The 15,624-nt window shown below is 44.7% G+C and overlaps 1 protein-coding gene and 1 pseudogene across 9 annotated transcripts; one reads left to right on the top strand and one right to left on the bottom strand.

Annotated features, from left to right (window-relative positions):
* Positions 1–1,586: 1,586 nt before the first annotated feature.
* morn2 (MORN repeat containing 2) lies at positions 1,587–5,011 on the bottom strand. Of its 9 annotated transcripts, none has more exons than XM_021580750.2 (7): positions 3,272–3,557; positions 3,141–3,173; positions 2,966–3,016; positions 2,777–2,883; positions 2,508–2,644; positions 2,279–2,394; positions 1,587–2,065 (listed from the first exon to the last, which is right to left on the bottom strand). In XM_021580750.2, the coding sequence occupies exons 1-6, from the start codon at positions 3,276–3,278 to the stop codon at positions 2,292–2,294; spliced, it is 438 nt and encodes a 145-aa protein (XP_021436425.1). In that variant the 5' UTR covers positions 3,279–3,557; the 3' UTR covers positions 1,587–2,065; positions 2,279–2,291. The 9 variants fall into 9 exon arrangements, with proteins under 9 accessions (XP_021436425.1, XP_021436427.1, XP_036816330.1 ...); XM_021580752.2 differs by having other exon boundaries at positions 2,777–2,880; positions 3,272–3,543; XM_036960435.1 differs by lacking the exons at positions 3,141–3,173; positions 3,272–3,557 and adding exons at positions 4,208–4,330; positions 4,571–5,011 and having other exon boundaries at positions 1,587–2,394.
* Positions 5,012–5,393: 382 nt separating this feature from the next.
* Positions 5,394–15,398, top strand: LOC110503102 (annotated as a pseudogene).
* The last annotated feature ends 226 nt before the right edge of the window (positions 15,399–15,624 follow it).

Raw genomic sequence — 15,624 nt, 5'->3', positions numbered from 1 at the left:
TTGTGCAGTGTTTCTACTGTATAGTGGGTATGTGTTTTGGATTCACTGATACACACAAGGATTCACATTTCCCCAATGTTTTTTTAAAACTGTGTGGGTCTCTATGAATGAGTGTGTTATTGGTATCAGACTCTAGTAGGGTTAATGTTAATACTGTATACAGTGATGGCATTACGCTCCTCCACACCCCCAGGACCAAGTTCAGCTCCTTGGGGGAATCAGGCTTTCAGCCCCTTTCTCTTTAGAAAGGCTTGTTGATAGCTGTGCTCCTTGTCCCTTGTAGCGTCAGCTGTGTTCTGTGTCAGTTGCCCTGTCTAGTTGTGTCCATTTTTTCTTGTTTATTTTTAAAATTGAGATTCTGTATAATGAAAAGTACTGTACAAATGTAATACATTATATTCTGTCAGCGTTGTGTGAGTGAGTCAGTGTGATTAGCCTTTTACTGCAGTAGGCTAAATCAGGGTCACACAGTGATTCTTGGTAGTCTTTTAAAAATAGATATTTAATTTAACTAGGCAAGTCAGTTAAGAACAAATTATTACTTACAATGACAGCCTACCACGGCCAAACCCGGACGATGCTGGGGAAATTGTGCACCGCCCTATGGGACTCCCAATCATGTCCGGATGTGATACAGCGTGAAATCAAACCAGGGACTATAGTGACACCTCTGAGATGCAGTGCTTTAGACCACTGTGCCACTCGGGAGCTTGTCTTAAACAAATTGACACACCTCACATACATGATTATGGGCTTACATTTCTTTTTTTTTTTAAAGACACCTGTTCCACTTCAGATAGAGTTGAAATGTATTCAATTGGGAGTTTGCATCCCAATATTAAACTTTATTTACATCAGAGAAGACTGAAATATAACAACTGTTTGACATAGAAACACAGGATTTCCGTCAGTTAAAAAAAAACGTATTATATTAATTATGTAATTACAAAAAATATTAATAACGGCACTTTTGGTCATTGACTGCAGGAGAGGACTACGTGCCTTATGATGCCAGCGGGCACAGTTTCTCAAATCTCAGAACTGATCACTCCTTCCACAGCTTGCGGTCTTCCAAGAAAACAGGAAGTTGTGTGTGTTGCCTCTCCTTATGTAGCATAGCCTTATTACCAGTGTCACAAGTTCTGGCCTTGTGCTTGGAAGGCTGCAGCACAGGTCCACTGGGGATGAAAAGCTAGTTCAGATGCTCAACAAAAGGATGTGTGTTTCAATGAAGAGCATACTATTCCCACAAATCAAGGCCTTCCTGTGAACAATGTTCTGATTCTTTGTGTGTTTGTGGAGTGCTGTACTACCCTAATAAGCGTATGGGAATATTCTCCACCGATCTGATACGCTGGTTGGGTGATGCAGTACATGCGCCATGCTACCTCCCACCATACAAACCACCCCCAGCACTCTAGGCTAGCTTTGGGTTGGAGGGGGAAGGACCAACATCTGTGAACGACAAATGGACAAGGCCAGGCGATGCTCTGACCTCTGCTTGTTTAGTCAGAGGGGTAAAAAAAAAGTTAAATGTAAAAGACATTACTCAAAATACGCAACTACGAAAGAAAAGGAAACAGTTCTATGCTCTCAGCAGATATTTGATGATTTATTGAAGACACTTATGGACATAACCACCACACATCTTATTAAGGAATTCATCACATAACGGAATTTGTTGAACAAAGTTAACACCAGATGCACACATTAAGCAAAATAACTATATAAATTATACCACACACACATTATAGTGACATCAGTGTGAGTAAAGAGACATTCTTGTTGGCGTTCAAGAAACAGAACATTGATGGATTCCTCCACCGATCTAGATTTGTACGCTGTTTATGAAGAGTTAAAAGATTCCAAATAAACTGTAGTAGAAATAGTTTTAGCCTAACACTGTTGGTTAACTGAGGCTTACACAGCCACACACACACAGACTGTGTTTCAGGACCTCCAAAGAGGACTCTTGGCTGTGTGACTCAAAGCAATGACTCATTCATTGCACGGTGCCATGAGGTGTGTTCACCACACTGTCATACGCTGACTACTAAAGTCTTTCCTACAAGTAAAAGAGACCAGGTGTCACTGCAGGAGTGTTATGGGAAGAACAAGGACATTGTGTGTTTCATTTCATTTGGTGCCTTTAAAATCTCTTACTGGAGTCTAATTTTATTATTTTGAATATATATATATATATATATATATATATATATATATATATATTCAATAAATGTTCATAAAGTTAAGAGAAATTAGAGTTATGTTATCTCACATTATGTCATGGGTTACATGCTGAGTTTAAGTTTCAATCCAGGAGCTGCCTTGTTGTGGAAGCTTCCAATCCAAACAAGTCCCTGAGAGTCAGTGAACTCCCCGTCACCCTCCAACCTATAAAAAAACACAATAGAGCCATCATTCACTAGCCATCGGCCTAACCTATTATTCACTAGCATATCAAAATACGATAGGAAAATGTTAACACGATAAAGTAATGGGTTCACCTGTTCTTGCTGAAGCTGCCGCAGTATTTGGTCCCGTCAGAGAAGCTGTATGTCCCTGTGCCGTGATACATGTTGTCTTTGAAGTCCCCTTCATACAGGGCCCCAGAGGGATGCTCCAGGGTCCCTCTGCCATTCATCTGGAATAGAGGGAGCACTGGTCACTCACAGCAGACATCACAAAAACTATGACCCGCTAATCCAAATACCAATCCCTATCAATTCTGTCCTAACATAGGCCTACACCCGACCATGCACTCGCACACACATACCTTGTCATCGTGCCACTCTCCAGTGTAGGTGACACCACTGGCTGAGGTGTGTTTGCCCATACCACGCCTCACCACGCCTCCCTCTGTGGACCCGCAGCACTCTCCTTCTGGTGATGACCACAGTAATGCAGCTCGTTATAACAGTTATAATCATTCATTTAATGTTACTGTGTCAATATGAGCACTTACCATATCTGTCACCATTTGGGAAAATGTAGGATACTTGCAAATTCCCTTCCTCTGAAAATAAATGTGAGTGAAGACTGCGACATAGGCTAATAGTTAGCCTTAAGTACAAACATACAATATTTACACACCAAAAAAAGCAGATATCTTGAGATGTCCAAGTCTGGTCTCTGCCTACCTTTGCTTTCTGTGACCTTTCCCTTTTTCTTCTCTGCAGGAAAAACACTTTAATAATGACATTATGTTGTAGCTATGCTATTTCTGTATTATGCTGGCTATACAGTACGGTAACTGGCTAACGTTACTCACCTGACATTTTAGTAATGCTTCGTCAAATTGAATTTACTCAATATAGTTAGAGCTTTTAGCTAACTTTAGCTGGCTGTCAAGCTAGGCAATACATTTCGGATTTGTTGCTAGTTCAAACATGACTATGGCTATATCTTATTAAATTTTTTCGTGCTGGTCTAGCTGATGTTGTTGCGATGCATTTCCTAAACTTTATATTACCATGGTAACTCTACACAGCCTTTACCGGAAAATAAACTTTGACCTCTGATTGATTAACCAATGAGAAAGACGGTGAAGTTGGAAATTGTCTTGGTCTCTGGATAAATAACCTGCTATCCGTTTCTCTTATGCATTATTTTTCTCGATAGTAAATTGTTTTTTGAATAGCAAAATAATTGACTAATTGTCCTCTTGCCCATACAGAAAGAAACAATGTGCCTACCGACCTACTGATATCTATTTTATGGCTAATGGCTAGCAATCCTCCGTCCTAGCTGACTGTGACAATGCACTGTTGAGTGATCATTCTGGTCAATTATCTAGTTTGCCGACAACCCAAGAAGTGTTATGAACTAAACACGATGTAAACGTGTGCCTCGTCAGCCATAAAGTAAAATTTTAGCTAGCCGGTTCCTACTACTTTCAAGGCACCGACACCGTGTCTTGCAAAAATGATGTACACCTGCTCTACTGTATGTGTCATCTGAACTGAAAACTGAAATCCAGATTAGGAAGTGAAATGAGCAACTGCAAAAGAACCTAGTGCTACAGTAATGCAAGTAGTATGTCTGACGCATAATCCACATAACATAGTTGGCTGGCAATGCGTTGTGCTATTGAATAGTCAATCAGGTTTAATACTGCACTCCTCCTAAGATAATGAGTTAGATATTAGCTCTTATCCTTTGAACTGTGGAATAAACCTGAATAATAAACAAATTCTCTTTCTCTCACCACAGGCAGAGGAATGGGAGGGGGTGGCGGGGGCAGCGGTGGTGCAGGCCCGGATTAGCAGAGTCGGAAGGGGCACTGGCAGAACCAGGAGCAGGTGCTGTTGAGAGAGCTGCAGACCTAGGACTATGACAACGAGCCTTATGAGTGAGTGTTCTCATAACATAGAAAGAGAGCCTGTATACTGGAGTGCCTTCAGAATACTGGGTTCTCTGTATAATATTGGAAGAATTGGAAAATGTGTTGGTATTCAGGGGTTGTTGTTTTCTTCTCTGCAGAGGTTTGTGTAGTTGCACTGTGATGTATCAGGTGTCACTCACCTTTTTGACTGGAACAGACTAATAACATCACATAATCTTAACCCACCTGTTCTTTCTCAGTGAAGAAGCAGAGGAGTATGATGAAGAGGAAGAGTATGACTAGCTGGATTACCAGGAGGAAGTGCAGTTCTGGAACCTAATGAGCCTGTCTATGATCCTGACTCAGAGGACGAACGGTGGCCCACACCCAAGCCAGTCATAGGACTGTTTGCCATAGGAAAGTTCTGCAGGTATCAGCAGGAGTCTCTGGCCCTCACCGCCATCTACGGCAACCGCTTCACCGAGCGTATTGCCAACAGTATGTGGACCATCACTCTGGACCCAGACCTCCTGCACTATCACCGGCGGCCCCCGTTCACTTTCGGGACATCTGCCGGCTGCAGATTTGGAACCAAGTGCAAGTATAAGCACCAGATGCCCACCAAGGGGAACGCCTCGGGCCCCCCAAGACCCAGTGCGAGCCAGCCTGAATTCAGCTTTACAGAGTATGAGCTGGAGCACCTTATATAGACAGGTGTGTGACTTTCCAACTCATGTCCAATCAATTTAATTTACCACAGGTGGACTCCAATCAAGTTGTAGAAACATCTCAAGGATAATCAATGGAAACAGGATGCACCTGAGCTCACTTTCGAGTAGCAAAGGGTCTGAATACTTATGTAAATAAGGTATTTCTGTTATTTTATGTTTTTATAAATTAGCAAAAATGTCTAAAAACCTGTTTTCGCTTTGTCATTATGGGGTATTGTATGTAGATTGCTGAGAATTTTTATCCATTTTAGAATATGGCTGTAACGTAACAAAATGTGGAAAGAGTCAAGGGGTCTAAATACTTTCCGAAGGCACTGTATGTCAACCGGAGGAAAAAGATGGTGAAAAGGCATGAAGAGAAGACAGAGGGCCATCAGCAAGAGAACACCAAACTGTGTCGAGAATTCAGGAGAAAACAGGTAGAGTAGAGAGTGTACTTCATTCTGGGCTGTTACTACCAGGGTTTTTTCTGGATCAAAAAGGGTCTTAGGGCCTCCCGAGTGGCGCAGCGGTCTAAGGCACTGCAGAGGAATCACTACAGATCTGGGTTCGAACCCGGGCTGTGTCGCAGCAGGCCGTGACGGAGACATATGAGGCGACGCACAATTGGCCCAGCCTCATCCGAGTTAGTGGAGGGTTTGGCTGGCCGGGATGTCCTTGTCTCATCGCACTCTAGCGACTCCTGTGGTGGGCCGGGCGCATGCACGCTGATATGGTCGCCAGTTGGACAATGTTTCCTCCGACACATTGGTGCGGGTGGCTTCCGAGTTAAGCAAGCAGTGTGTCAAGAAGCAGTGCATTTTGGCAGAGTCATGTTTTGGAGGACGCATGGCTCTCGACCTTCACCTCTCCCGAGTCCGTATGGGAGTTGCAGCGATGGGACAAGACGAACTACCAATTGGGGAGAAAAAGGGGTAAAAAGTTTAGGTGGTGGGGGCGTAGCAGGGCCAATTTTCTGTAATTAATATAATTTCTCCATGTAGCTGAGAGACATTTTTGTCGTTTTAAGTAAATTTCCTGCAATTCGACACATTTTCCCATGCAGCTGAGAGACTTAGTCGACCCGAAAAAACACTAAGGCTGACAACAGTACAACACTAAAGCTGACTACAGAACAAGAGAGAAATGTAAACAGCCTGTCATGCTATTTAGCGCCATCTATTGGTGTTATGGGGGAATTGCGATTTATCAGTCCTGTCCAATACTAGTCATGCCTGTAAATCTTACAGCTAAAATCATAAGTGGTCATGTCCCTAGTGATGATATTGAAATGTCTGTTTGCTCCACCTAATCCCCTGTTACTGTTCCTCTGTCTGCCAGTCATCCAGGCATTTCACCTCCATGGTGCAGCAGAGACTCAAGCTGGCTGACTGGAATGAGAAGGACCTGCTGATGTGAAATGTATTAATCTGTATTAGATTTGTTGCATGCTGCAGTGTTCTATGTTTGATATTAACTTGGTGTTAAGATCTGATGTCTTTGTCATGGTCTTCTACAGGTGTGGTAAGACCACCCAGATCCGTTAGTTCACTTTGGATGCGTCTCTGAGTGGGCCTGCCGACCAGGTGGCTAACATCATCTGCACCCAGCCCTGCCGTATCTTTGCCATCTCTGTGGCCGACCGGGTGGCACAGGAGCGGTACAGAACACCTCGGTAACTCAGGGGCTACCAGATCCGTCTGGAGACCATCGGGGTCAGTTGGAACTCAATGTTGTACACACGCTCACATGCATAACCTTACATTCTAGTTAAAGCTGTTGTTGAACTTCAATTAAGCTTGTACTCTCTCTCTCTCACACTCTCTCTCTCTCTCTCTCTCTCTCTATGCCTCCCCCTTCCTTCCTTCCTTCCTCCCTCTACCAGGCTGCTGTTTTGCACCACAGGAGTGCAGCTGGGGGGGACGCAGACCTCACAGGGATCTCTCGTATCATAGTGGATGAGGTGCCCCTCGTAAGCCAACAGCATATAAACTTACTCACTATTGTGGCAGTTGTCTCATCCTGATTTTCTCTCTCTCTCTCCCTCAGTGACTTCCTCCTGCTGGTGGAGAAGGATCTGATGGTCCAGAGCCCAGAACTGAAGTTCATCCTGATGAGTGCCACCCTGAAAGCTGACCGCTTCTCCCTGTACTACAACAACTGCAACACCAATCACATACCAGGTACTGATGCACACTATCTACCCCAGCACACACCATCTACATACCAGGTACTGATGCACACTATCTACCCCACCACACACCATCCACATCCTTCAAGCCTCTTGGTGTATGTAGGGCAAAGTGGATAACAGTGGATATAACAGAATAGTTAGACGAGTCAGCAGTTACATCATGAGTGTTTTGTGTTGCATCTCTTGTGTTTTCCAGGACACACTTTCCCTGTCTACCAGTTTTTCAAAACCCGGTAAATATCACACTCCCAACCCTAAAATATTGTACCATAAACCCCACAAGGTATTGTTTCTGTTCTTCAGGTGTAAGTCACCTATACTCTCTCAGTCCGTTACTGCACTCAGGGGGGGTGACAAGTCCTCATCGGTCAGCAGGAGGGACAGAGGCGGGACCAATGACCCTGTGGACTAGCTGGGAGACAACATGTGATCCATCAGGAACCTTCAAAAGAAAGACTTCATTAAAGACTCCATCCCCGACCAGCAGCTCAGCCTGCAGGAACTCACTATTCCAATACAAATCAAATCAAAGGTGAGGCTTTTGTTGATCTCCCTGTCCCCTCAGCTAAATACTCCACACTGTGTCATCGTCTGAAATGGCACCCTATTCCCTGTAGTCCACTACTACCCTGAGAATGTTAATCAGGATGTTTTTGTTGGTTTAAAGACACCAAGACGTCTGTGCTGAAGACCAGCTCTGATTGGATAAGATCTGGACCTGGTGGACCTGGACCTGGAGTATATGGTGGATGGGGACAATAGCTACCCTCCAGGTGAGAGAGCACTACAGACAGATGGAATGGCAGATGGATAGTCACACAGTGAACGTTTAGTTTCTTGATTTCCTTTTAGGTAACACTTTACATGAAGTTATGCTGTATCCGTGTATTAACACTGGAAATCTCCAGTATCGACCATGTCTCCTTCCCTGTCCAGGTGCTGCTGGGCCTGGCTGAGATTAAGACGCTCTATGAGCAGCTCCAGACCAACAGGATGTTCAACAACCGGAACAGAGCCAGGTAGGGAAATACAGGGAGCACTGTACTGGATGAATTTGCAGGATTGCTAGAATTATGAGTTGTAGAGTTTTGCATAAATATGTGGTTGTGATGGGTTGAGTTTTTATACAGGTGTGTGTGTTCTGGTACAGCTGTAGATGGATTATGTTTGTTGTGGATATAGTTGTGTGTGTGTAGTAAAGTACGTGTGATTGTGTGTCAGGTGTGTGATGTACCAGCTCTACTCATCACTGTCTTTTTATTTTCTTTACATTTTTTTGTATTTATTTATTTTAGTATTTTTTTTGTACTTCTACTCCCCAATTTCATGATATCCAATTACTAGTTAGTCTTGTCCCATCGCTGCAACTCCCCTATGGACTCGGGAGAGGTGAAGGTCGAGAGTCATGCGTCCTCCGAAACACGTCACTGCCAAGCCGCACTGCTTCTTGACACACTGCTCACTTAACCCAGAAACCAGCTGAATCAAATCAAATCAAATGTATTTATATAGCCCTTCGTACATCAGCTGATATCTCAAAGTGCTGTACAGAAACCCAGCCTAAAACCCCAAACAGCAAGCAATGCAGGTGTAGAAGCACGGTGGCTAGGAAAAACTCCCTAGAAAGGCCAAAACCTAGGAAGAAACCTAGAGAGGAACCAGGCTATGTGGGGTGGCCAGTCCTCTTCTGGCTGTGCCGGGTGGAGATTATAACCAATGTGTCGGTGGAATGACCGTCCAGCTGGCGACCGAAGTCAGTTTGCAGGCGCACGGCCCGCCGCATGGAGTCACTAGAGCTTGAGCGGACAAGGAAATCCCTGTCAGTCAAACCCTCCTCTAACCCGGACGACGCTGGGCCAATTGTGCGCTGCCTCATGGGTCTCCCGGTCACGGCCGGCTGTGACACAGCCTGGGATCGAACCCGGGTTTGTAGTGATGCTTAAACCCCTGCATCACTCGCCCCTGTTTAACGAGGAGCAGCAGGCTGTGTTCAGCTGGTCACTAAGATCATCATCACCACCAACTTCGCAGAGACCTCCTTCACTATCAATGACCTGGTCTATGTGGTCGACTCGGGGAAGATAAAGGAGAAAAGGTACTGTAACCTCTGACCTCTAAACCCTCGGATGTGTCTGCAGACAGGGGCCGTGTTTCAATACTCTCAACTGGTTTCCATAACTGTCAAGTTTTGATGAGAGCACATTCGATAAGTGCAAACTATGTTAATGTGTACAACTCATATATTTTCTATACTAACCTGTTATAAGGAGTAAACCAATTCATTGATAGCAGTGGATATTTGGCTGCTTATAATACACACTGAGCTAGACGGCATGTGAGTGTTATTTCGCTGTCTTTCCCCTCCGTTACAACGCTTCTAAGAGCATGGGGAGCCTGGAGGAGTCGTGAGTGACCCATGCCAATGCCCTGCAGAGGAGGGGGTGAGCAGGCCATTTGGCCTCGGGGGTCTGCTTCCACTTCTTCACCATCCACTGCTTCCAACACCAGCTGGCTGAACAGAGCTGCCAGAGATCCAGAGAGTCCCCTCGGAGCAGCTCTGCCTCAGGCAAGCAGACCATTACAGGACTCTCCCTACATCGGGAGTAAAATTTGCCTAATCTCGAAGGCCGAGATTCACAATGAAGGAATTTTATACACCATTGACACTGAAAATTCGACTGTTGCTCTCACCAAAGTCCGCTCCTTTTCTACTGAGGACTGCTCTACTGACCAATTCCAGTCTTCCAGTAAATAATTGTCAACTTAAACAACTTCGTCAAAATCCTTTGCCAGCAGTATACCACCCTGCATCCCACTGCTGGCTGACTTCTGAAACTTAGCAGGCTTGGTCCTGGATGGGAGATCAGATGCTGCTGGAAGTGGTGTTGGAGGGCCAGTAGGAGGCACTCTTTCCTGTGGTCTAAACAAATATCCCAATGCCCCAGGGCAATGATTGGGAACATTGCTCTGTGTAGAGTGCCGTCTTTCGGATGGGATGTTAAACGTGTATCGTGACTCTTTGTGGTCACCCATGCCAGTTATTGTAAAAGTAGGGGTGTTAACCCCGGTGGCCTGTCTAAATTCCCAATCTGGCCCTCATACCATCATGGCCACCTAATCATCCCCTGTTGTTGCTGTACATGAGAATATGTTTTCATTCAACTTACCTGGTTAAATAATAGTTAAATCATTTCTAATGTCACCTAACTACCGCACTGTGCCTATGGTGCTCTTAAGTGACCAATTTGTGTTATTTACTCATGTACCAGGCACTGTCTCTCTATTTAACCACTGACATTCCTTTGAACCTTCCCTGGATTTTCAATGTAGATACTTATGACATGTTGTCACCAATGCAAACATATTTTCACTTTGAAATTTCCCAACACTGCCCCCTTTCTCCACCTCTCTCTCTATCCCCACTTTCCTTCTCTCTCTCAGGATTAAGACCCTGCGTGTGTTTGTGGAGCGGGTGTTGGAGTCTGTTCTCTCGGAGGATGCCCCTAGCCATGGGCAGTCTGGACGCGGCCCAGCAATGTCTGCAAGACCTGGGGGCTCTGACGGCCGACGAGAAGCTCACCCCTCTGAACTCCCACCTGGCCTGTCTGCCCATGGACGTCCGCATTAGCAAACTCATGCTGTTTGGTGCCATCTCCCGCTGCCTGGACCCTGCCCTCACAGACGCTGCCAGCCTGGCCTTCCCCCTTCAAAATGCACTTTTTACTACTGTTTGCCTGAGTTTACTAATGGCAGTCTATCAGAGCCTTTGGGTTGAATTGGAATGAGTAGAAATGTGAACTTCCGTGAGGCTTTCCATTTTCACACAGACGGTCACAAGCTTCACTCTCCTGTTTTTTTATCTTCTTCTTTTTCTCCTCTCCTGCAGTGTTTTCTTCCTGTGGCCAGGTGTCTCCTTGGGATAAGAGGGAGGAGGCCAATGAGAATAAGCTGAGTTACGCCCTGGCTAACAGTGACCATCTGGTCCTGCTGCAAGGATACAAGGTACTGTACTTGACACACTGGGGCTGGGCACACTGGGCAGACCTGAACCTCTCTCTACTGTTTATCCCCTAGCCATGTCACGAATATTAACACACACTAGCACTATAACACTAATGCCAGAAATGCTGAAATGATACCTGAACCAGCTATGAAAAATTGCATTTGCCTTGAGACACAGATGTACATGTTCTGAGTGGCAATGCAAGATGTAGAACCAACTAAAACACCGGGTAGAATACAGATGATCTGCTGTGGACATGTGACTGTCTAATGTAATGTGTTGCTGTTGCACACGGCTGTTGTGGTGCAGCCAAGAACGTCAACCAGGCTTGGTTTCAGTACTGCTGAGAGAACTTCCTGCTTGGCAGGGCCTTACAGGTCAGATACTGTTCTGTGTCATCTTTCCTGACAGGTGGCATTATTACAGTGTTGTATTGTACGGTACTTGCAAGAGTCTGAGATGTGCTTTGTGGTTTGCAGGAGATAACAGGTCTGAGGAGGCAGTTTACGGAGCTGCTGTCTGACATTGGCTTTGTCAAGGAGGGACGGAGGGGCAGAGTCATGGAGAGAATGGCTGCCACATGGACTGAGGGTGTCCTGGAGGCTAGGGGCTGCGAGGTAGAACACACACACACATATGTTTCAATCAGAATTATACAGTACCTAAGATATATCCATGATAGAAATTAGTGATAGGAAGTTCGGTTCTTTTTACTGACTTGGATCTTTTCAACTCGTTCAGTCAAACAAACAAATCTTTAGACTCATTTAGTTCATTGGATTCTGTAATGCCCATAGCGCACAGGACACTACCAGCGAACAATGAATAATAAACAAAATAATTAGGATTCTTCAAGCCTCTCGTTCACCGTAGGGGCTTATAGGAGCTGTCATTTGTGACTGAGACTTGTAAAAGTGTGCTTCAAGCAATGTACATTTTTGATTGCTAGGCATACAAATAACATCATGTATACCTTTGAAACAAGGTCTAGTTGCTGCCGCAACCGGACTAGATTGTGAACAACTCAATGGCAGAATGCCATTGCTTGACTTCTGCACAACATCGTTCGCAAACTGCAGCAGCCCCCAAGTTCACGTTTTTTGAGCAGAGGCAGGCTGTGTATGTTTTGGTTCTGCAGAGCTGTGTTCATTGATAACATTCAATAATAAATTCATTGCAATTTCATTCTTGAACCATGCCATCAATTATCAAAACATGTATTGGTCTTCTCTAATCTGCCTGGAGCATGATCTATTTTCCTGCGCGCACATGTAAAATCAAATCCAACAGTGAAATGCTTACTTACGGGTCCTTTTCCAATAATGCAGAGTTAAAGATAAAAAATATATATAAATAGTAAAACGAGGAATAAGTACACAGTGACTAACAATAACGAGTAAAATATGAAATGGCTTTATATAGGGAGCACCAGTACCGAGTTGATGTGCAGGGGTACGAGGTAGCTATGTACATATCAGTAGGGGTAAAGTGACTAGACAACTAAATAGATAATAGACTGAGCTGTAGCAGCAGCCTGTGTGGTGTCAGTACGCATATGTGTATGTGTGCATAGAATAGAGTCCGTGTAAGAGGGTTAGTTCAAAAAAAGGGTCAATGCAGGTAGTCCGGTTAGCCATTTGATTAGTAGTATTGTGGCCTGGGGGTAGAAGCTGTTCAGGGTCCTGTTAGTTCCAGACTTGGTGTATTGGTACCGCTTGCCGAGATAGACAGTTGGTGGTCTCCGGAGCCACTTAGCCGGGGGAGCGCATATTAATCCTGCTGTAGGATTCATTGCAGCCAACAGGTTAAATGAACAACTAAAATGAATGTGTCACTCAGAAAAAGGAATCGTGACTCGAGTCAGTAAAGAGTAGTTCAAAAAGAACGACTCGTTCCTGAGCTGCAAATGATTCATTTAAATGCTGCATTGTCACATAAAATCTGTTCATAAATCATGCAAGTTAATTCACTCTTTCTCTCCACAGGCCAACCTCAACTCTGACAACATCAGGTTGCTCTGTGCTGCCCTTTATCCCAATTTAGTTCAGGTGAGCCTTTACCCATCCAGCATGATCAACAGCTCAGTACTTGTATAATGTACACTGAAAAAAATTATAAACGCAACATGCAACAATTTCAAAGTTACAGTTCATAGGAAATTAGGCCCTAATCTATGCATTTCACATGACTGGGAATACAGATATGCATCTGTTGGTCACATATACCTTAAACAAAAAGTAGGGGCATGGATCAGAGAACCAGTCAGTATCTGGTGTGACCAACATTTGCCTCATGCAGCGCGACACATCTCCTTCGCATAGTTGATCAGGCTGTTGATTCTGGCCTGTGGAATGTTGTCCCACTCCTTTTCAATGGCTTTGCGAAGTTGCTGGATATTGGTGAGAACTGGAACAAGCTTTCGTATACTTTGATCCAGAGCATCCCAAACATGCTCAATTGGTGACTTGTCTGAGTATGCAGGCCATAGAAGAACTGGGACATTTTCAGCTTCCAGGCATAGGCCATGGGGCACCCTGTTCACAACGTTGACATCAGCAAACCGCTTGCCCACACGACACCATACATGCTGTCGGCCATCTGCCCTGTACAGTTGAAACTGGGATTAATCTGTGAAGAACACACTTCCCCAGTGTGCCAGGGGCCATCGAAGTTGAGCATTTTCCCACTGAAGTTTGTTACGACGCTGAACTGTAGTCAGGTTAAGACCCTGGGTTCAGACAGTTTGTGCAGAAATTCTTCGGTTGTGCAAACCCACAGTTAAATCAGCTGTTCGGGTGGCTGGTCTCAGACGATCCCACAGGCGTGGTTACAAGTGGTCTGCGGTTGTAAGGCCGGTTGGATGTACTGCCACATTTTTTAAATTACGTTGAAGGCGGCTTATGGTAGAGAAATTAACATTAAGCTTTAGCTAGCAACAGCTCAGGTGGGCATTCCTGCAGTCAGCATGCCAATTACACACTCCCTCAACTTGAGTTATCTGTGGCATTGTGTTGTGTGAGAAAAGTACACATTTTAGTGTGGCCTTTTAATGTCCCCAGCACAAGGTGCACCTGTGTACTGATCATGCTGTTTAATCAGCTTCTTAATATGCCACACCTGTCAGGTGGATGGATTATCTTGGCAGAATGGAAATGTTCACTAACAGGGATGTAAACAAATTTGTGCGCAACATTTGAGAGAAATAAGCTTTTTGTGCATATGGAACATTTCTGGGATCTTTCATTTCAGCTCATGAAACATGGGACCAACACTTTACATGTTGCGTTTTAGATTTTTGCTCAGTATATGTACCTTAGCTAAGCCATTGATTCCTGTGCTAGGTGAGGTCTTCTCATGAGAAGTTCAAACAGACCAGTAAAGGCGCAGTGAAGATGAAGACGAGCTGCGCTACATGACCAAGAATGATGGCTGTGTCCACATACACCCCTCCTCCGTCAACTACACATTACAACTTCCGCACAGTGAGAATAAACTACAGAGACATAACCAATACTATTTTACAGTAACTAAAAAGTTAATCCAAAACAACCACACAAGCTATTTTTTTGTTTTGTTTTAGTTGTTTATTGGTCAAGTGGTGGTTTCCGGGGCCACTATGACAGCCCCTACATGGTGTACCATGAGAAGGTGAAGACGAGCCATGTGTTCATCAGAGACTGCAGCATGGTGTCAGTGTACTCCGTGGTTATGTTCGGAGGGGGACAGGTTATATTATATTATATGTGTATACATTTTGATCAAACATTCAATTTAGCAGTTAGATCACATACACCGATGCTTTAACTAAACTATGTTAAAATGTCCAATAGCAGTGTGTTTTCATTCAAATAAGATATTTATTTTTTCGGAGAATGTTGGCATGTCCAACACTATATACGTCCAAATTCTAGGAAGATTTTAATGCATTTAACCCCAAGATTTTCCTATGTCTTCGCCGTCATTGTAAAGCCCTAGTTGTTTTGTTGCTTTGTATCAATGTCTGGGAGCAGAATGTTTTGTTGGCAGAACTGTTAAGGATGTGGTTCCATCATTGTGGTGCCAGGATGGAGAAGAGCTTTGATTGGGCTGAGCGGGAGCTGCCCCGCAAGGAGGGGTGGGAGGACCAAGAGACCAGAGGTGGCAGAATGGAGTACTCGGACCTCCCGAGTGGCGCAGTTGTCTAAGGCACTGTATCGCAGTGCTAGCTGTGTCACTAGAGATCCTGGTTCAAGTCCAGGCTCTGTTGCAGGCGACCGGGAGACCAATGGGGTGGCGCACAATTGTCCCAGTGTTGTCTGGGTTAGGGGAGGGTTTGGCCGGCAGGGATGTTCTTGTCCCATTGTGAACTAGCGACTCCTGTGGCGGGCCGGGTGCATTGCACGCTGACACGGTC

The sequence above is a fragment of the Oncorhynchus mykiss genome, chromosome 23, assembly GCF_013265735.2.
Source record: "Oncorhynchus mykiss isolate Arlee chromosome 23, USDA_OmykA_1.1, whole genome shotgun sequence".
Lineage (NCBI taxonomy): Eukaryota > Metazoa > Chordata > Actinopteri > Salmoniformes > Salmonidae > Oncorhynchus > Oncorhynchus mykiss.
The sequence above is the reverse complement of the archived record's forward strand: the minus strand, read 5'-3'. Positions and strand labels throughout refer to the sequence as shown.

What these genes read in the sequence shown, in the direction of transcription:
- morn2 (XM_021580750.2), bottom strand. An exon ending in AAAGGTCACAGAAAGCAAAG is followed by an intron (nt 3,017 to 3,140) that starts GTAGGCAGAGAC and finishes ATTTATTTTCAG; the next exon opens with AGGAAGGGAATTTGCAAGTA. An exon ending in GGCAGCTTCAGCAAGAACAG is followed by an intron (nt 2,395 to 2,507) that starts GTGAACCCATTA and finishes GTTTTTTTATAG; the next exon opens with GTTGGAGGGTGACGGGGAGT.